Source organism: Cyprinus carpio, chromosome B19 (assembly GCF_018340385.1).
Source record: "Cyprinus carpio isolate SPL01 chromosome B19, ASM1834038v1, whole genome shotgun sequence".
Classification (NCBI taxonomy): domain Eukaryota; kingdom Metazoa; phylum Chordata; class Actinopteri; order Cypriniformes; family Cyprinidae; genus Cyprinus; species Cyprinus carpio.
The window spans coordinates 5,052,183-5,074,754 of NC_056615.1; the positions used below are offsets into that span (position 1 = coordinate 5,052,183).

Sequence of the window (22,572 nt, forward strand, 5' to 3'; positions counted from 1 at the left end):
TCTGAGCCAAAAAAAAAAAACAGCAGAGATTTATTTTATTACAGTTATTTTCAAGGCTTTTAATGTACTCTCATTTAAAAAAAAAGAACTTTAAAAATGTTTAATACTACTAACAAAAATTTTCAAAACTAACCAAAATTGAAAATAAATTATATTTTCTACACAGGAGAGACTTGGTGTTGTTAAAAATATAGTGCATCCCTATGTGTTTTGGAATCCAAGTGTGACTATGTGGACATACTATAAAATTCAAAATGCAAAACATCTAACAGAATCCCAAAAGAATGATAAACATTTTAATTTGAACAAATGGCATTGGCATTTGTGTTTTTTTTTTTTATGGGCCCCCAACAATGCACATGTTGAAGGTGTCCTCTCACACACCCTTTTCAGGCCGTGGACTCTCTACTAATGAGCTGATGATTTGAATCAGGTGTGTCTGAATAAAGAGACATGCAAAAAGTAAAAGCAACAGGGCTGAGAAATAGTGGTCAGGGCAACAGATTTTTTTTAACATAGCGGTGTTTTAATGTCTTTTCCATCGCACTGCAAGAAAACTAGCCAACCAATATGATTCGTGCTTCTGGTCTCATGCCCAGAACCTCTGCTATTATATAAAACCATGACCCGGTGGCACTCGTGAACACAGTATTTAGGAAGATGGAAGATCATTCACGTGGACCAGCCATCACATAAAGAGTAGACACATTTTATGCAGGGTGTGCACACAAGGAGATCTAACAGCTGGTATGTGAGATTTGTCACATTTTCCCACGGTTTCATAGACAAGGCTTAAGCCTAGTCCCAGTCTAAAATCTTAAAATATGTAAGTGCCATTGTTTTGTCTCAAGACCAGTAAAGCACACCAGTAATGTTTTTTTTCTAAGTCACGTTTATAAAAGCTGCTTATAAAACAGATAGTTCCAGGCCTTGGTTCTGATTGGCTGAGCCACGTTCAAAGCTGTTGTAAATTACTCTACAAACATACACCTTTGTTTACATGGCCACTTTGTTGCAACCACAACAGATTCTGAGAAACTACAATGTTTGGTTGAAGAATAATGTTTTTATTAATATCATTACACTTTATTTGTTTTTATTTTGTGAAACCTAACATCATATATGGAATAACCGTTTTATAAAAGCAATAAGCCCCGTGAAGCCATGGTTTACAGTTAATTTATAACAGCTAAGGGGCGTTGTTAGGCACGACGTGAAGCTGTAAATTCACTGTAAACCACCGCTTCTTGGGTTTTATTGCTTTATTGAACTATAGCTTAATCCTTGACCCCTGAATGTGAAACTGGGCCTAAATGTTTGTTAGATATTCAAAGACACACGTATTTGAGAAAACACATTTGAGAATTGGTCCCTAAACTAAAGTGTTATCAAATAAAGTAGTCTATCCTTTGCCTTTTAGTTATTAGGCAGCTTCCAACACTTATCGGCCAAACAGGAAATCTTACTGGCTGGTAATTAGGGAAAAAAAATTAAAATAATTTTCAGTCTTGTTGATTATATTGGTGAACCACTAGTTATTTGATAACCACCATAGTGAATACAGAAATCTCAACAGCTGTTTGAAAACATGTAAATACAAGTTCTCAGCAGGTCTCAGAAATGGAAAGATGCGCAACACTTTTGTGTAGCAGACTAACAGGGGAATTTCAGTTTTTCCAAAAATAACCTAAAGCCTACTGTTTTCACACAATGGTCTGAAAAGACATGAAAATTCATGTAGACATTTGGATCGGTTAACAGGCTGTACAGGGGTCATACGATCATAATGCACTGTTTACGTGGTTTAAGGTTAAAAAAACACATTATTTTCCACATAATGTACATAATTATTGCTCCTCTATGCCCCGCCTTCTGAAATGTGTTGATTTTTACAAAGCTCATTGGTCTGAAAACAATATTTGGAAATACAGCATCTCCACGACATGACAGCAACAGCAACAATACTACAGTGAGAATATAAGTTATGCCTTCCTCCTTTGCGTGAACATTTGGGCGGTGTTATGCAAATCTTCCCACACAGTGATGTAAACGTGGAGGCGTGTTTAAACGAGGCGTTTTAGGAGGGTGTGGACGAGTCTTAACTTAATATTTAAGAATGTCTCTTTGGGTTTGAGACTTTAGTCTTTGCAACTTTACAGATCTTATATACTGTATGCAAAGACTTTTGCAGAAAACTTGAAATCGCATCACATGACTTCTTTAAATGTGCTGTTTGTGTTTCTCAGGTTGGAGGTTCAAGCTGATGTTCAAAAGGAGCGTTGCAGTCTGAGCGGGGAGTCCGGCACCGTCAGTCTGGGGACAATCAGTGACAACGCTAGTACCAAAGCAATGGCTGGATCCATTCTCAACGCCTACCTGCCTCTGGACAGGTCTGTGTTCATGTGTGTCCCTGGACCACAAAACCAGTCACAAGGGTCAATTTTTTGAGAAATGATTTATAAAAGAGCTTTTATTGATGTATGGTTTGTTATGATAAGACAATATTTGGCTGAGATACAACTATTTGAATCTCTGGAATCTGAAGAAGCAAATAAATCTAAATATTGAGGAAAATTGCCTTTAAAGTTGTCCAAATGAAGTTCTTAGCTATGCATAGTACTAATCAAAAATTAAGTTTTGATATATTTATGGAAGGAAGTTCACAAAATATCTTCATGGAACATGATCTTTACTTAATATCCTAAAGATTTTTGGTTGAGATTTGAACCATACAGTGTATCATTGGCTATTGCTACAAATATACCAGTGCTGCTTATGACTGGTTTTGTGCTCCAGGGTCACATTTATCCAAAAGAATGTGAGGTGGCTCAGTGATGGAGCTGTCATTAACAGCAGATGTTGTTGTGCAGCAGGGAAGGGAACAGTATGGAGGTGCAGGTGGATGTGGAGTCCAAGCGAGGGAAGCTCCGGCACCACAGCGGCAGCAGCAGTATGGACGACGGCAGCAGCGGAGGACATGGGGCGGGCGTTTGCCCCTCTGGCTGTCCCCACGAGGGCAAGTGCGTTACCTCTCGCTGGGCCAAGGAGCCGTCCTCCACCTCTTCCTCCTCCTCCGGCAAGAAGAGCAAAGGCAAGCTGCGCAAAAAGAGCGGCGGAACCAAGATCAACGAGGCGCGAGAAGACATGGACGCCCAGCTGCTGGAGCGCCGCAGCACCAACTCCAGCGAGTTAGACTCGCCCTCTCTGAGCGGCAGCCTGCCGTCTGTGGCCGACTCACACTCCAGCCACTTCTCAGAGTTCAGCTGCTCCGACCTGGACGCCTGCAGACCGCCCTGCTACGAGTCTCACGTCCGTCATCCCAACACGGGCGGAGCGGTCAGCCCGCTTCCAGAGGTCGAGAACGACCGGCTGGAGAACTGTCCCGCTTCTGGGACCCTCCCGCAAGCTGGGGTCGCCCCTCTAACCCCTGACGGGGTGGCAGAGCGCCCGCTATGCTACATTGCAGAGGAGAATGTGAGTTTAATATGTGCGGCTGATGCGGGCCAGAGCTCGTCTAAAGAACGCAATAACAACCTTCCTCAGCCGACTAGCCCTGTGCGTAGCGCCTGCATTCAGACAGAGATATAAGCAGACACACGCTAGCTTTCACAGCTAACCTTTATTACCAAGGATTGCACACTGAATTGAAGATTTTAAAGCTCGTTTCATGGAGGTTTAACGTCCCGGTTGGTGTTTTTTTTTTTTTGAATGTTGGAGAAGGAAGGTCAGGATGCGCCTCAAGGTTTCAGAAAGCTCGCTGTGACCAAAGGTTACCGTTTGACCGACAGTCGGTCAGCGCTTAGGGTTGGACCGAAGCTCGGATAAGATTCAGAAAGGCAACAGATGAATGTAAGAGGGCAAGTGATGCACAGAGACTGATGATGTAGCCGTCAATCACTCATGGCTCTGTTTCAGTGTTCAGTGTCGCTGGGGTGAAGAACCTCACCAGTGTGGAGTGAGACGTGTCCAGCTCGTTTTCACCCCAAAATTAAAAGGAAAGAAGAGAAATATCATTCCTGCATACTGGAAATGAAGCCTCTGTTTTGGACGAGTGTGATTTGTGACATTTTCATGTTAATTAAAGCTACAGTTCACCCAAAAATGAAGATTGTCATCATTCACCCTCATGCTGTTTCAAACCTGTATTTCTTTCTTCTGTGGAAAGAAGATTTTGATTTTGAAGATATATTTTGAAAATACAATTGAAGTCACAGGGAACCAAAACGGTTTGGTTACCAACATTCTTCAGAAGATCTCGAATAGGTTTGAAGCAACATGAGGATGAGTAAATGACGACTGAAGTTTCATTTTTGGATGGACTATTGCTTTAAGCACATTTTATCCCTCTTTCTCTTTACTGTAGTATAGTTTTTATAATTCCTGATTATTCTTACTAGGTTCTTAATACTATAAAACAGTATTTTGTTTCTGTATTACTGTGTAAAAAAAAGGCAGTACAAATGCTACCATTATTTAAATGGATATAATTTTTGCATTACAGTAATAAGACTTTAATTTTCATGAAAATGTCACAAACCTTATCGTTTCTACAAGTAGGCTTCATTTTCTTTGAATGTAATTTCTTACGCCATAATTTTGGGCTGAAATAAGACCATGATGTGTTTTTGACATACCATGTGACTGACCCGTGTATTCAGGAGCACCTTCACTACACATGTACACACATATACTCTCAGTTAGGCCGCGTATAGCTTTAGTTGGAGGAGTCTGCGACTGTTCAGAGGCAACGAGGAAGTCTGGAGGGGTCCGATGCCCTAATCCAGATGTTCATACAAGATGAGCTCACGAGGGACCAGGCAATAGTAGACTTCCCTTTCACAGCTGTGATTCTTGTACATGAATGTGTTTTTAGTTTCTTGGGCTTCTTTTCATTTCTCTGTGTGCGTTTTCCATTTTTGGGGAAAGTAGATGTGTAGAGGGGAAGAGCTGGATGTGTTGCGCTCCCTGCTGGTAGGACGGGGAACTTGACCAAACACTTTCATGAGAGGAAGCCTGTTTAAAAAAAAAAAGTCGTAGTCCTTGCAATGCCAAGTCCATAATTGGCTATTATGGATGCAATGGGTTTATATTTATGAATCAGAAAGATCTGCATCCTGTTTAAAACAAAACTATTTCATTGTAAAGGCTATGATGGTAATCACATTCAGGTTGATTCAACTGATTAAGTGATTTTAGTTTATTTTTTTTGTATCTGTATTGACTCATGGTGCCTTTTGGATCATAGATGAACTACATTCGTTTCCCGGTTTGTGTCTTATGAGTTCAAATGTATTGGACGAGGCTGCGTTGAATGTTAGCGAGGCGGCGTAGCATCGTTTCCTAGCGTCCCTGGGACTACACAACCGACCGCCTACCAAAGACCGCACTCAGGCTCACAGACGACGACTCCTGCACACTTCAACACACTCGCAGTTTACAGACGCCTCCTCGGACTCGTGTGTATGCACTGTTCATCAGCTTCATTTCTGTTGCTCTCTCGGGGCTGATCCAATGCCACAAGCTGCTTTGTTTTTGTTCCTTCCGATTCTTTAGTGTGTGTTTTTTTTTTTTTCTCTTACGTTTTGAGCCTGCCCATATCTGTACGAATATTATTTCAGAGGCAAGGGCCGATTGATTTCTAACTTGTTCAAAACAGCTTGTTATTTGTATATTTGCTTAATAATATGCGTGTAAATGCATATCGAAATGAAAATAAAAACACGAATCTAGATGTGTGGTCTGTGTGTTTGCTCAAAAACAACTGACAGCTGTTGAGATGATGTTATTAATGCAGTGTGTGTAGGTGAAGGAATAGAATTGACTATATAGAGTGGGGTGTGAAATATTAGCATAACAGATTGAGTGAAAAATTGAATTTAAAAAATGAGTATTAATTTGGTTGATATTGTAATTTGTCACAAATCTACATTTCTTTAAAGCCATAAGAAATGCTGCGATATAATTGTTAAATTTTGTTAGCCGTTGCAACTGCTGACATAAAACCATAATATAGTATTACTGAATTTTAGTAATATTTATGAGTAATTTAATACAGCTATAAAGTTTGGGATCAGTATTTATTTAATTTTTCAGTGAAGATGCATCAAATAATCAAAAGTTACAGTTAAGACATTTGTTACACAACATTTTCTATTTATCAGAGAATTCTAAATAAAAAAAGGTATCGTGATTTCCACAAAAATATTAGGCAGAAAAAACACTGGTAATAATCAGAAATATTTCTTGAGCAGCAAATCATTTTATTAGAATGCTTTCGGAAGCATCGCGTGACACTGAAGACTGGAGTAATGATGCTGAAAACTCAGCTTTGCATCACAGAAATAAATTACATTTTACAATTTATTCATCACAGGAAACTAATTTTACATTTTAATATTTAACAATATTACTGTTTTTTTTTCTGTGTTTATGACAGTATTTTAATAAACTTATTTTAAAAGATAAAAAAAAAAACCTGCTGACCCCAAACTTTGAACAGAAGTGTATATTCAAGTCATTTGGATGTATTCTCTAAAATCATTGGTGTTGCAATTTTAGCTTTATATTTCCAGTGGTTTTGCAATTATAAAACAATTGTTATATCATTTCTAAACTAAACATGTCGAATGGCAAAAATATTTCATCTAGTAATTTATTAAGCTGATGCACATTTATTTACCTGAAACATATTTCTTTTGCTGACATCCCAAAGAAAAACTACATCTAATATTATTGCACATTCATACCTTGTGAGATCTTATGTTTTATCTATGCATATTGAGACAATGGTTGGGCTGAAGGCTGGAAGATGTCCAAAAAAAAAAAAAAATTACACTACATGAGCTACATGTATGCATATATTACACAATACAACGGAATAGCAATTAAAAATATATTAAATCCTGAGAAATGAGATATTTAAATGTAGCAAATTAAATTCCTATACAATTTTGTCTGAGAGTGTTAAATCACTCCATATGTGAGCCACAGCTTCTTTTAAAAGGCACATTCTCTCTCATACACACGACAACCGTCCCATCATAAGCCGAGAATCCCCTTTGTTTCACGCTTCCCAGCCGTGCCATGCTCACACGTGCCTGCTGAAGCCAGAGTTACAGAGAATGAACCGTTTGCATGCTTTGCATTGTCAGTGTTGCATCAGACAATATTCCTAGAAGAAGGTGAGATGAGTGTTTGCTGGAAGGGAAACTTTAGTTGTGGTGCATGACAGTCTAAGGATGAATGGACCCTCGTGGCGAGACTGTGGGACCCGTGAGCTGCAATTCTCAGGCTCGCTGGATCTGCTGTGTCCGGCTTTAATGAAGGAGCGTCTGTTCTTCCTGTAGCTCTCTGTTCATTTCATCCTTTCTTGCCTCGATGTCAACCTGCAGAGAAGAATCAGCATCGTGTGTGTCACATTGAAGCCAGTTGTTGCCTTTAAAGTTCTACATTTGGTGAGTACGCTGAACCTCGAGAGAACGAGACAAAATTGCAACATGCAAACTCAGAAGTACGAGAAAGTCTGAACCTGCAAGATACAAACCCAGACTTCTGGAAAAAGGCAGAATTTGAGATATAAACTCAGAATTGTGAGAGAAAAAAAGTCAAACATTTGAGATAAAACCTGAGAATTCTGAGGGGGAACAAAATATGAATTTTGAGATATAAACTGAAAATTCTGAGAAAAAAGTCAAACGTTTGAGACAAAACCCTGAGAATTCTGAGAAAATAAAATTTAATTTGTTAGACAAACTCAGAGTTCTGAAAAAAAAAAAAATTAAACGTTTGAGAAAAAAACTGAGAATTCTGAGAAAAAAAATAATTTGTGAAATATAAACTCAGAATTGAGAAAAAAGTCATAATTTTGAGATATACTGTAATGTTTGAGATAAAAACCTGAGAATTCTGAGAAAATAAAATTTTATTTATGAGACATAAACTCAGAATTCTGAGGAAAAAGTCAAACGTTTGAGAAAAACAGAATTCTGAGAAAAAAAATAATTTGTGAAATAGTCACAATTTTGAGATATACTGTAAACGTTTGAGATAAAAACCTGAGAATTCTGAATTTGTGAGATATAAACAGAATTGTGAAAAAATTCTGAATTTGCTAAATATAAACTTTGTGAGAAACAAGTCAGAATTGTGGGATATAACTTGAGAATTCTGTGGGAAAAAATCAAAATTTGCAAGATATAAACTCAAATTTCTGATAAAAAAGACAGGATTGTGAGAAAACAGTCAGAATTGTGGGATAAAACCTGGGAATTCTGGGGGAAATTCAGAACTTGTGAGAAATAAATTCAGAAGTATGAGAAAAAAGTTGGAATTTGTGAGATATAGACTCAGATCCTCTCTCAATGTGAGTCTCTATGACTTTTTTTTGTTGTTGTTGTGAGAAACATAAAAGTTCAAGAACATTTGAAAGAAGTTCAAAATATCTGTTTCATAAACACATGGTCATGAGCCGAAGTTTAGTTCTTAAGGATCAGGGATTTGTTTGGTTCTGTTGGCTCAGTAAACTCCACAATCAGCTAAACCTGAGATTAAAGTCCACTGATTAGAGCGGCTGGTAGATAAATAGTGCTTCAGGTGTTTTCAGGTTTCTGGTTTTTATTACACACTCTCAAGAACACTTGAATGATCCGTTGCTGCATTCTGCAATCATGAATTAGGTCACAATATTGTAAATATTTGTTTAAACCAGGAAGGCGTGCCAATGGATATCACACAAGCAACGTGCAAACTTTGCACAAGAATTATGGTGAACCTCTTAATCTCAGTCATTCACTAGAAAGTGAAAATAAAAACTGAGGCGCTTTCGGCATCCGACACTGCATTAATAGCGCACAGAGATGACGAAAGACATGCTGATAATGGCATATACAGTAGCTAAATGTTTTATTTTACTTCCTTAATATTTCTCTTGTGGCCCGGACATATAGGCTAGTGCAAAAAATAAATAAATAAATAAATAAATGTTAAAAATAAATAAATAGAGAGAGAAGAAATTAGACTAAAACAGTTTTTATTTCTTTTTTAAAAAGTCGGTGCTTGAAATAAGGCTTTTTTTTTGATGATTGCAGTGTTAATAACTTTAATTATAGGCCTATAATTAATAAACCTGTTTTGAAGACCTTTTTAAAAACATTTTCAGTGAGGAGTAAGCTAGCCTGATCTTTACCTCGCAGCGCGTCAGGTTTGTGGTGATGCACTATGAAATTATTGTGGGGCAAAATAATTGTAATATTAATTTAAGAATAAAAGTAACTTAATAATATGAATAGGCTTAATAATCAGAAGAATGTAACAGGCCTACATTAACTGAAAATGCCAAATTAATTATAGGCCTAACTAAAGTGTATAAAATAATTATTCAGAAATGTCATGTTTGTGATTTTTAAATTTTTTATTATTATTATTATTCAGTTCGTTATTTAAATGGTCTACAAATAAGGAAACAGGTGCTGTTAATCGTTACATGCGCGACACGCCCGAATAAGCCTGGATTATTATGGCTAACACTGCTGTCAGTCAAACTCTTCAAGAATTATGCAAAAACACATTTTAGTTATTTGAGATGTTATAATAGTTCTCTAATTGTGTTAAAATAGATGAAACAATAATTATTTAACAAATATTATATGTGTATAATAAACTGTGGGCCCTCGCTGTCTACGCCCCTGAATGATTCACTCAACCTTTCCCTTCACAACACTGACTCATTTAGTAAAGCTGGGTGATGCTCCCAAAACAGTGAAGTAGCAATATTGTGTCTAACATGTAAATTAATTAGTATGAACATTGTGTTTACTGAACAACAGTGATATTGATTAAACATGTAGGCTAAACTGTTTATTAATAATGAATAATTGAATAATGTTAAATGTTACCACGACTGAGGTGCCCTTGAGCAAGGCACCGAACCCCCAACTGCTCCCCGGGCGCCGCAGCATAAATCCGGGTGTGTGTTCACGGTGTGTGTGTGTTCACTGCTGTGTGTGTGCACTTTGGGTGGGTTAAATGCAGAGCATGAATTCTGAGTATGGTTCACCATACTTGGCTGGATGTCACGTCACTTTCACCTTGCTATGTTTCTACAAACAAAACCCGCCCAATTGCTACTCAAAACAAGCCCAACGTGTTTCGAGGCGTTAGTTTGTTGGCGAGGTTCCCCTGGTTAAATGTGCATTGCAGGGGCTAAATGTCAAGTTTTTGGGGTCGCTTCAACCCGTGGATATGAAAAACAACCCGCAGCAACAGTGATAAATTAGCCCAATGATTGTGTGCTTGCAATCTTCGGGGGAACAGTTAATGCATTGCAAGTAACGCGAACCAGATTACTTCTTTAAAGTTACTAGTATAGTCATGCATTACTTTTTTATTTACAAGAGTTACTTTTTCAAAAAAAACAAAACATGCAAACATGATGCTCAGGGGGTTAAGTGTTTAACTGTTAGTTTGGTAGTTTGCTAGCATTACAAAATTTACAGTATTTACTAGTTACCATATCAACATTATATAGAGAAAAAAAAAGTGCAACAAAATTCCAAAATCTTTTGAAGATGTTGCCAAACCTTTATTTTACCATAGTGAAATGAAATTTCTGGCTAATGCAAATTTTTCATCTCAGTTTTTATTATTCATTTAAAATGAGAAAATCTGCTATTATTTTAATCTCCAATCTGTTATTTATCAGTTTAGATAGTTTTTTTAATGCTTCGATAATTAGAAGACACTAACTGGTTTTAAACGCCATTATTTTACTTGCAAAAAAAAAAAAAACAATATTAAAAAAATATTTATGTAATTAGATTTTTTTTTAAGTAACGGTGTTGTTCCAAGAAACTGATTTCCCAGCCGGTCTGCCCTGTGCTAGTTTTCGTCTCTGGTTGGCAGTGAGACTGTACCTTGAGAATTAGCCAGTAGACTCTCTCTTAGCAGGTTAGTCACTGTCTCCAGCTCCTGCTCGGCCTCCTGCACGTTCGGATCCAACTGCAGCACTTCCTGTAAATCAGTGCTGGCTGACAGGAAGTCCTGAGGGAGAACATACAGTCAGACCATCGAAACTCTGCCTTACTGCCCTGAATTCAACACTATTATAATAAAAGGTTAGTTTGATATTGCACGCACAATCATTATTCACAGTGTTTTACATGTAACACGTACAAAAATGAAAGAGACATGCTTTCTCGTGAGTATAAATGGCATATCTGATGGCAAAACACACACCTTCAAGCCTTTGTGTGCCAGTGCTCGTCTGTAAAATGCTTTCTTATTGTTCGGCTCGATCTGAAGCGCAGAATCACAGTCCTGTTTGGCTTCTGCGAAACCTTCCAGCTTGAGATAGCACAGCGCTCTGGAAAACACGGCACACATGTCTCATTCAGCAGTGCGGCCTGACTCTCCTCCGGTGTTTTATGCTGGAGCTGTCAGAGCTAATTGCTGACTGAAAAGCCTCGTCTGAGCAGCTCCAGTCTCAGCACTTTCTGGAAGGCTCAGGACAACATGTGCAGCTGGTTCAGTTCGTTGCTGCTTTGTAAGTATTTAGCTGCACCAAACTGCGGCTGTGTTCAGAACAGCACACTGCTTGCCCTCATATACTGTACAGTGTATACTATACTGGTGATATATATGAGTAATACTGTATTGTGCTTGTGTTTGGCTGATAATATAAGGTTAGGACAGGTTTACCTGTTGGTGTAGATGGCACATTCATCAGGTTTGATGGCCAGACATTCGCTGTATTTGTCCACAGCAGCTTGAAACCGGCCGTCCTTCACCGCGTCGTTTCCTTCTTGTTTCAGCAATGTGAACCGAGCCTCTGCTTTCCTGGCTGTGGAGAAAGTAGATTCACAGTTCTGAATACTTCCCTTAATTACAGCATCCGCTCGAAAAGAGTAACTGTCACGAAACCCATCAAGAGCACGTCTGGGTCATAACTTCTCAAAATGACAAAAACAAACAAATAAAAATGTAAGCACATTTAAGCACATTTCCCTCCAAATTCTCATTATTGTACTGCAACAACAACAACAACAGAAACATTGTAATGATGCAAGTGAATTACATTTAAGATCAAAGTTACTGTATTCCTGAAAAATTCAAGGTGAATGTATTCTTTGTTTTGAAATTAATGTCACAACACACACAAAAAAGCTTATTTTTGTAATTTAATTTCCAGTGTTATTTTAGTATAACTTCTATAAAATTATAGTATTTATAAATATTTTTCAATTTGATTTTATTTTTATATTTTCAGTTTTTATTTTAAAAGGTAATTTTGTTATGTGCTTTTGTCATTTTTATTAGTTTATTAGTAGTTGTTTTTTTTTTTAGCTTAATTTAGCTTTAATAGTAGTTTTAGTACTTTAAGACAACGTTTCAGATTTTACTCTTTTTTTTTTAAGTTTAGTTTTTCATCTAATATTTCTATTTATTTTATTTAACTGAATGGTTCTTTGTGGAACCAAAAACGGTTCTTCTATAGGATCGCTGTGAAGCAAGCTCAGTTGCAGTGGGAGTAACATAACATACAGCCATGCCTATGACTTCATCTGGCTCAAAGGACAGCAGAGCAAAGGTTGTCCCATTGTTAATGTTATCGGCGCTGATGTGTGCCTTGTGATCATGTGGGTCTTCCTTTCTCAGGTCTGAATGAAAGCGGAGCCGTCTGGTTCCATCACGATGAGAGCTGACTATGTTACGCTTTTACATTATTGATTGCCATCAAGCGAGGTACATCCACGCTGACAAATGCTGTTAGATGCAGCATGTGACTGAAACTGTTTGCATGATTCGTGTAAACGCGTGAACAACAGAAAATTGAAACGTCACACACAATGTCAAACTTAATAAGTGTTCCCGGCGGGCGTTTGTTATGAGTTTTCATAAGCTCAGTATGAATATCCTGGTCCGGGTCTGTATAGCCATGCTTCAGTAATAAAGATCAACCTGCGGGATCTTTCTGCTGAAGCTGCTTGACCAAGGAAGTCTTTCTAAGAAGCCTAATGTGGACATCCACAATATAATACTAAAATACAGAATGTACTCTGCAAAGGTGGTACAGAAGCACTTCTGAGGTGACATTTCCAAAGACTCAGAAATAGCATGAATGTATTTACACAGCAATTATAGCATTATACTTCAATATTTGGGGTTAAGGTGGGTCTGAGCAAGTATTTCATCACTCTCAGCAAATATATGACGCTCTCCAAAGACATGCAGCAAGATCCCTAATTCCCTGAAACCAGTTCAAACATAATGAAAACCTTTAATACAGAGCTGACAGCTCATGAGCCAGGTGCAGATTGGGTTTAGTTACTGTAAGAAAGTAGCTACAAAATTACATCTTCATAGGTGTAATAAGATTACTGTACTAATTACTCTCTCTAAAAATTATTGCATTACTTATTAATATTTAGTTTCTAAATCCAAAATCGATCTCGACCATTTGCGCAATACGAGGATATACATGAAACTGCTCTTTTAAAGCTTTCAAATAGATAATATTAAACTGCATGTATTATTCTTGAACTAACCAAAGTATTTAAAGGGAGAAGGTTACATTAAAAACATATATTTTAACATTAGATGTGTGGTGACACTTTACAATAAGGCGTCATTTGTTAACATTAGTTAATGTATTAACTAACATGAATGAACAAAACATTTATTACACTACTTATTAATCTTTGTTAATGTTAGTTGATAAAAATTCAGTGTTAGTTCACAGTGCATAAACAAATGTTAACAATCACAACTTGTGATTTTAATAATGAATAATAATAATAGGATTTTAACAATAATCCCTTACTTTTCTTTTTATATGGAAAAGTATTTAAATAACATTAATAAATTACTTAGTAATGCATTACCCCCCACACTGGCCAGCTGTACATGTATAATATCTGTGTTTTTATTCAGAGGAACCTCGCAGCTATAATGCACCTTTATTTTCTCTTTTACTATACTACACATTCAAAAGGCCATCTGGAGTATGTGACTTCAGTTGTTCCTACATTGTTTGTACATTTAGATTCAGTACAAAAGTTATTGATGAATCATCATTGAATCATGAATTGTGAAAACATTCAAATGCAGAGTTCACTCTCAAATGAATGAATGAGGCCCACTTTTAATAACCTTGTAAATATGCTAATAAGATATATGTTCAAAAACAGACCTAGGTTAACCCTTTCATGTGTGAGAGGCACAGATATTAACATATATTTTAACTTTTGAGAAACTATTTTAAACCGTACCATCCGTATACACTTATTATGTTTTCCTATAACAATTATAGATTACTATTGCTCATAACTGAGTCCAAACCGGTCTCTTCTGTCTGGTAGCTGTGTTCTGGTGCGGTTGGTTGTGGTTCAGGGGTGATGCGGTGTTAACTCACCCTTCTCCTGCTGGGCTCTGTCTGCGCGGGCCTCCAGGACCTCTGCGCTGGGCTCATCTTTATGGTGCTGCTGGGCAGAAAGCGGAACCATTGGAATCTCTGGAAGCTTCTCTCGCCAGTCAGGACCGTCCTGCTCGATCAGCATTTTAGTGATTCTGAGATCACATCACAAACACAATCAGACAGAACAATTGACATTACTGAAAGTTTTACTATTTCACTGCAAAAAATAACTTCCTTACAGGACATTGCACCTAAAAATTACATTTCTGTCACCATTGCTCACTTTAAAGTTCCAAGCCTGAAACCTGCACTCTTGAAAATAAAGGCACTTCACAGCGATGCCATAGAAGAACCAATTTTGGTTCCACAAAGAACCATTCAGTGAAAGGTTCTTTAAAGAACCATCTCTTTCTTACCTTTTTATAATCTGAAGATTCTAATCTTCTTTTGCCACAAAGAAACTTGTGTGACACAGAAAGGTTCTTCGGATGTTAAAGGTTCTTTATGGAACCATTTAGACAGAAAGGTTCTTCTGTGGCATCGTGAAGCACCTTTATTTTTAAGAGCGTGGAGTTTCTTTCTTCTGCTGAACACAAAAGAAGATATTTTGAAGAATGTGAAAAGACGAACAGTTGATGGTCTCCACTGACTACCATAGTACCTTTACCCATATAATGGAAGTTAGTGGGGACTGAAACTGTTTGTTTACCAACATTCTTCAAAATGTCTTTTGTGTTCGGCAGAAGAAAGAAACTCGTACAGGTTTAGAAAAACATGAGAATGAGTAATGAAAACAGAATTTGAATTTTTTGGGCGAACTATTACTTTTTAAAGGGTTAGTTCACCCAAATTTGACCAAATTACCCAAATTTTGTCATTAATTATGCACCCTCATATCGTTCCAAACCCTAGAACGTAACAAGCCTTGTTTACGTTTAACATGCATGCGCTGTCTACTGAACGAAAACAACACTGATTACACTGATTATGTTCTGGGGTACTCTTCAAAATGGAGGAAGACGGTAAATTGGGGAGAAAAATTGTTGAATAAATTATGTTATTGTTTTCTTTGCTCACAAAAAGTAGCTTCGTAAAATTACGGTTGAACCCCTGTTGTCACATGGATTATTTTACCGATCTCCTTGCTACGTGTTGATTGTGGTAATATCATTGCTGTCTATGGGTGGGTCAGAGAGCTCTCGGATTTCATCAAAAATATCTTAATTTGTGTTTTGAAGATGAACGAAGCTCTTACAGGTTGGAAACAACATGAGAGTGAGTAATTAATGACAGAGTTTTCATTTTTGGGTGAACTATCCCTTTTAGTACTTAGCTCTTGTTTTCCAGTAGAAAAATGTATAAATGTCCTTGAAATGAGATAAATTTACTTGAGGAAGAAAAATGGTCAAGACCATTTTCCTCAGACAATACATCTTGAAGTTTATTTTCTATTCTGTTGTCAACATTTTTAAAAACATTTGCAGTTAAAACGAGACTGTACGAAAAATGTGTGTAGAAAGCAGAAAAAGTACTGGTAACTTTTTGCCGTTATTCTTTAAGTTTACAGACATTGGATTTAACCCTAAAAAACAATCATGCAATGTGTAATTCAAAATATGGTTTAAACAAATCAATATGAAAAATTCCTTCATATTAACAATACACTGGGCCATATTTGTACAGACTTTTTGATGTGAAGCATAAATATTACTAAAAATATACTGCAACATATATATGTATAATCAATATGCACAATTAGTAAATTAACCCTGTTTTAAAGATGTTTATAGGGTATTGACAATAATAAAAGATTTTTTAGAAAGCTACATTTGTAAACATATTAAAATGTCATCCTGTGGCCTGTGAATTGTACCTGTGCACGCTGTCGTGAGCCGCCTGCACGCTGACGTCTATCTGCAGGACTGTCTTGTAATCCACATAGGCTTTACTGTAGCGCTCCAGAGTCTCATACGCTATCGCCCGCCGGAGGAGGGGCTTCAGGGAGAAGGGGCGGAGCTCCAGAGCCCTATAAATAAACAGGATGAAACAGAGGATCAGGATCTTGCTCTGATCCTGTGCCCTACAATGAACTCTCCAAATCTACATAGAAAAACCATTCATAAAGCTGTATGTGTTGGAGTCTAAATATTCACGCTATAATACCAGATAAGCTAAAGCTTGTGTTATTTGTGACAATTTTCCCGTCTTTCCTCTAAGATCTATTATAGGATTAAAGAATGGATGCATCCAAACAGGACAGCGGAAAGTACAGTATGATTACAAGACTTCACTGGCTCATTGAAATGTTATTATTTTCCACCAAAGGTGCAGAACATGGTAACAGACTGCCGGGATCTTAGTGACGGTTAACCAGTCTGCTGGTAAAGCTCCTTACAGTGCAACTAACTGTGTTGAGTGTTAATCTTTCTGAGACAGTATTACCTCACACGTAAATCCAAGCCAAACGCAGCTCTGATTATTCTGTGAAAGTCTGTCCCATGATTCATTGAACAGAGCGAGTATGTAAATGTGTGGTTAACCTGGTGCAGTCCTGAATGCAGTCCGTGCTGTTTCCATCTTTGTGGTAGCATGCAGCTCTATTGGAGTACAGGATACAAAGATCCTCTGGGCTGTCGATACCTGCAAATACAAGCACAGCACTGAAAACAGACCGAGAAAGCAGCTTTAGTTCTGTATGGATACATGTGGGAGGATGGTTCAGTGTTCAAGCAGCCATTCATGCTGGAACACATTTTGTTTAGTCACCTGATATCATGTTACAAACCCAATTAGTCATAGAACAATCACTCTGGGGAAGCTGAGTTTAGAAAGACAGTACATCCCTGCTTTCAAAAGGCCCTTTATGTAACTATAAAGGCCACACCCACAGTGCCAAGTGGCGGAAGTGAGCGGCATTTTTGTTAAACGCTTTCACTTCTGTTTCACAAAAATGCGGCTTAAGAATGAATAAACATGCAATGGATTGATGAACGGCGGTTTAAGACCTTTTCCATGGGACATCTAGATAGCAATGCCTCTCTATGAACCGGTACTGGATTCCTCCTCTGCATTACTCAACACTGCTTAACAGAATCTATGCAACGTTTACGCAATAGATGCTTTCGTAGTCCACGATACAAAATGATTCATTAAAATGTGCTTGTTAATTTGGAACACCCAGTACTTTAAAGTCAGTATGAGTCACCAAAACTATTTATGCACACATATAATATATAATATTTCAAGATAAATACTTGTACCCCACAGGAGTCATTGAAATATGTTAATTGATACTATCAGTATACTATAAAAGTATAAAAATATTGTCACCTTGCCAAAAATGGCATTTTGCAGAAACCAAAATCTGTTATATATATTAATATAATTTCAATATACTTAAACAAAATACTTTATCCCACCAGAATACTTTAAAAACCAGCTGCTTTTAAGTCGTAAACTATAAAAGAAACCATAGCCATGACAAAAACAATCACCTTGCCAAAAATACCATCTTGGTAACACCAAAACCTCTTAAATTTTAAATTAAATAAATCTGTTAAATAAAGTAACTTTAACACAAAATACTTGTACCCAGCCAGAATGATTAATTTTAAAAAAAGTCAGTATATTATAAAGAGAGGGAAAACAGATACTATCAAATGCCACGTTTCCAAAAATGTCATACTGGTGACACCAAAAATGGTTAAATGCACTATTTTAACACAAACATAGTTATTTTGAGACAAAAGCCTGAATGGTTAAAATGTTAGTTTACTATATAAGTTGGTATATAATATGCCAAAAGGGGCATTTTGGTGTCACCCAAAATCTGTCAAAAATACTATTTTAATGCACATATCATATATCATTTCAAGATAATTAAACACAAAATTCTAGTATCCCACTAGAATCATTAAAACGCAGTATTTTTACATCTGTGTACTAGAAAAACAATGACTACCTTGCCAAAATAGCTGCCATACCAAAAATGTACAATCTTGGTAAGACCAAATACTGTTATATTTACTCTTTTAACACAAATGTCTTGTCTGGTTTTGACAGCAAGTAGTAAAACAAAATATTGTACTCTACCAGCTTCTAAACACCCATCGATGGCCTGTGTGTATTTCTCCAGCGCATCCCCAAACTGTCCATTTTTGAACAACAAATTGCCCTCATTTTTGAGCCTGGCCAGTGGAGGAGGAAGGGCCCCACAGGGGGCGTCCAGATTACAGCTCGCCCCGGCAGTGCCCCTGTGCGCCGGACCAGAGCCCTGAGGCTCATCCTGGCTCTTGCCGGCTGTAAGGCTGCCATTGACTGCCGGGTTCTTCCCTTGGACTTCCTTTGAGTTGGCTGTATTGTTTCCATGGCTCCTCTTGTGTCCCGGGGTCCCAGGTTGAGAGTGCGGGCCCCCTCCCTCTCCGTGACCGGGGCCCTTCTTCTGTGTATTCCCCATGGCTGCCCTCAGTCCCTACCTCAGTACAGCGAGCTCCCGTCCTCACACACACACACTCATACACTCTCTCGCTCTCTTCCTGTTCCCTGCGCAGACTGTGAGGCTCAGCCAGAAGCGAGAGGACACGCCTCCTGCGGGGGCGCATTGTGACATCACGTGGGGGGAAGGGCTGCGGAGCTGCTGCAGAGTGGGAGTGGTTTACTGTGAAACAGCAGACAGGGTATGGCAAGCCGTTGTAACATTTAATCTATAAACTGCACTAGTATCTAATTTAACGTTACTAGTACTTATTTTTTAGATACTAGTATCTTTTAAAAAATAAGTACTAGTTCTATTTTTTCTTAACAAGAAGAGTATAATTAAATACTAGTCACTATTGGAATAAGTATTAGTATCTAATGAATAAGTACTAGTAACTTTACAAAAGACACTACACTAGTACCTAAAGAATAAACACTAGTACCTAAAGAATAAGCACTAGTAGCTAAAAAATAAGTACTAGTACTTAATGGAAAAGATACCAGTATCTATAAAATAAGTCCTAGTACCATGAAAAAAGATACTAGTACGGCTTATAGATTAAATGTTACAACGGCTTTCCATAGCCAGGGGAGTTCAAACGGCCCTGCTGCATTTCATTGTGCGCAAAATCAGCTGCAGAGCCCTTCACCTGACACTGCTCAGGATCTCTGCGTGCTTGAGGTTTACTGTTCGTGTTATGGCTTCTGAACGACTTCATGATGTCATTTCTGTGCTTTATACTGTCAAAATAAAGCTCATGCACTACCGGGCAAAAGTTTGGAATAATTCGAATTTTTGAATGTTCTGGAAAGAAGTCTTGTGTAGTCACAGAGGCGCAGTTATCTGATCAAAAATACAGTAAAAACAGTCACATAGAGAAATATTATTACAAATTAAAAACAACTGTCTTCTATTTGAATATTTTTTGAGCAAAGCTGAATTTCCAGCAACGTTGCTCCATTCTCCAGTGTCACATGATCCTTCAGAAATCATGACAATATGTTGAAAAATCAATCATTTATAGCTGCTTGATTTTTTTTTACATTTTTAATTTGATTTATTTCATGATACTTTGGTGAATAGGAAATTTAAAAGCAATTATTAAAAAATATATTTTGTAACATAAACGTCTTTACTGTCAAGTTAAATTTAATGTATCCTTGCTGAATTAAAGAAAAAAAAAAACCCTGAAGATTGGAGTAACGATGCTAAAGAAAATTCAGCTTTACATCACAGGAATAAATTACTTTTTCAAATATATTACAGTAACATGGTTATTTTAAATTGTAATATCTCACAATATTACCTTTTTATTTACGCTATTTTTGATCACTAAATGCAGCCCTGACAAGCATAAGAGACTTATTTAAAAGAAAATATTTACCATTTTTGACCACTAGTGTGGTGGTTCATTGAAAGAAAACAGAAAATTGATTTAGTGCTTATAACAGCACAGCAGTTATTCCATTTAGCCATTTAAATTTTGGTTACAGTAACAAATTTTGCAGGCTACTCTCTTAAAAATAAAGGTTCCAAAGGGTATTTTTGCAGTGATGCCATAGAAGAACCATTTTTGGTTCCCAAAGAACTTTCAGTTCCTAAAAGAACCATTCTGAAAACATTTAAGAAATCTTAAGAACATTTTTCGACTATAAAGAACCTTTACTGCATTTGAAAGGTTCCATGGAAGTTTAAGGTTCTTCACAGAACAACTGATTCCAGTAAAGAACCTTTATTTTTAAGAGTGTAGATTTAAAGTTTTAGGATAATGAAACTGTCCAAATATTAGTGAAGTTGTGATTCTGATCATCTGAATTCAGACAGATTTGTTGTGCAGTTTTTGCATCGATTAAAGCACAAAATGTAAAAAAAAAAAAAAAAAAATGCTGGATCACATGATCATCAGGTTTCACACAAACTTGTAGAATCTACTATAAAACACGACGACAACAAATATTTTTACATTCTTTAATTTATATTTGCTTTTCAACAGGAATTCATGTGACTGGGCGAAACCTTTCCCCACGCAGATTTCACAACAGGTTCTCAAGTTGGTCACGTAAAATAGACCTATTTTGCTTGTGAAATTTCGGTAATGTAACCGCACCTCAATGACGGCTGATAATATTTCCATTTCTAATGGGGAAAAAATCCCTTCATCCATCCTAAACTACAAGAACAACTCACTGCTTGATTTGAGCAGGGTTTACACCGAAGTCAGTTTATAATTCTAAACTGCAATACAAAAAGAAAACATCCACTCATTAATTATTTTGTAAATTGTGTTTTACTCAATTTTGATTTGCCTACTCAAATTGTATACATGTATTTACACAGTCAAACATAAAAAAAAGGCTAATTCTAACAGGAAAACAGCAGATTTGTCTCATCGGGCATCGAAAACAACCACTGGAAACAGGAGTTAAGGGGAAATATAATGAACACAGGAGGGTTAATACAGAAGACCAAAAAAATTTAAACACGACTATAATTACTTAATTAGAATGGCATACACATCTGAATGAATTAATGATTGTAGAATGTTTGTTTTGTGATTTTATGAGTAATGAAAGTAGTAGTACACCACAAAAAAGTCATCATTTATTCACCACCACATGCTCCATGCACACATTTCTGTTCTTCACACAGCTGAGAATTCAACACGGCTACAAAGCTTCAAAAAGGGCATCCGCGCTACACATTTTACATTATTAACAGCAACTGATTAGACATATTGTGATCAAGCGGCATGATGGCAAACCTACTTATCTGAATGAAAGATTATTGCTTTACAAAATAAAGTCTTAATATAACTTCAGACGACTTGGCAAATAACTCTTGACCACTTTTGTGTGTTTATTTTTATTTTAGAGCTTTACAGATGTGGTGACTACGAACTGTCAATGCATGGAAAAGAAAGAGCAGATTACAAGTTGCATTAATAAGTTAACGCATCTGATGTGGGTGATGTAAATAAGGGGGCGTAAATGATGGCCAAGCATTATTTAGCGGAGAAAGGATACGTCTTTTGGTCCTCTTCTTGTACATGATCCTGTATCCGCACTCTCTGCATCTGATGGGGTCTCTGGCCTTGATCTCATTTTCTGTGTGACACTCTGAAACACAGCAGCAAAGACACTCCACAGCTCAGGGACAGGCTGAGGGATGGGATCTCGATTGCACGGTTAAGAAAGACAGGATTATCAGTGACACATACACAACTGAAAGCATGAAGACAGTATTTACCTCCACAGATATAGATCATCGGCTGCTGTTTAGGAGGCTGAATGTCTTTCTGAGAATCCATGGCCTGAAATACACATAAACAGACACTACTTTATGCTTTATTATAAATAAAGCATTTAGTTATCTACTTGTTACATGAGCTAGATTTTACTCTGAGAACCCATATGAGGTTATTATTATTCCCATGTGTAAAAGCACGTTCTACTATTACAAACTCGTTAGATGCATTATTCTTCGTATTTATATTAGACACAAAACCGCACGAGATTATTTTTAATTTAATTTATTTGTGCATACAGCCATGAGGTGTAAACATTCAACGCATTACCTTTAACGCGTGAGCTCTCGACTTGCTGCCTACAAAACGCTGTCGGCATTCACGCGTGCGCAGTACTTACAGAACGACAGCACAGTAACAAACGCTGCTATTGGTTGAAAC

The 22,572-nt window shown here is 37.2% G+C and overlaps 3 protein-coding genes across 4 annotated transcripts in view; 1 reads left to right on the forward strand and 2 right to left on the reverse strand.

Annotated features, from left to right (window-relative positions):
* The window catches only part of LOC109055787 (E3 ubiquitin-protein ligase RNF19A-like), a 30,831-nt gene extending 25,104 nt beyond the window's left edge, over positions 1–5,727 (forward strand). Inside the window, exons 9-10 of one of the 2 annotated variants that reach the window (XM_042745060.1) lie at positions 2,247–2,390; positions 2,871–5,727. In XM_042745060.1, coding sequence (XP_042600994.1) covers positions 2,247–2,390; positions 2,871–3,588 — 862 coding nt within the window. In that variant the 3' untranslated portion in view covers positions 3,589–5,727. The remainder of the gene's footprint in view (positions 1–2,246; positions 2,391–2,870) is intronic. The other variant, XM_042745061.1, reaches the window with a different exon arrangement.
* Positions 5,728–6,239: 512 nt separating this feature from the next.
* On the reverse strand, positions 6,240–18,976 carry LOC109055784 (sperm-associated antigen 1A-like). The gene is made up of 8 exons (XM_042745062.1): positions 18,503–18,976; positions 16,951–17,050; positions 16,284–16,436; positions 14,408–14,562; positions 11,695–11,836; positions 11,233–11,359; positions 10,911–11,037; positions 6,240–7,385 (listed from the first exon to the last, which is right to left on the reverse strand). The coding sequence occupies exons 1-8, from the start codon at positions 18,864–18,866 to the stop codon at positions 7,381–7,383; spliced, it is 1,173 nt and encodes a 390-aa protein (XP_042600996.1). The 5' UTR covers positions 18,867–18,976; the 3' UTR covers positions 6,240–7,380.
* A 1,865-nt stretch (positions 18,977–20,841) lies between these two features.
* On the reverse strand, positions 20,842–22,569 carry LOC109055782 (RNA polymerase II, I and III subunit K). The gene is made up of 4 exons (XM_019072967.2): positions 22,462–22,569; positions 22,134–22,197; positions 21,911–22,003; positions 20,842–21,296 (listed from the first exon to the last, which is right to left on the reverse strand). The coding sequence occupies exons 2-4, from the start codon at positions 22,192–22,194 to the stop codon at positions 21,274–21,276; spliced, it is 177 nt and encodes a 58-aa protein (XP_018928512.1). The 5' UTR covers positions 22,195–22,197; positions 22,462–22,569; the 3' UTR covers positions 20,842–21,273.
* Between the last annotated feature and the right edge of the window lie 3 nt (positions 22,570–22,572).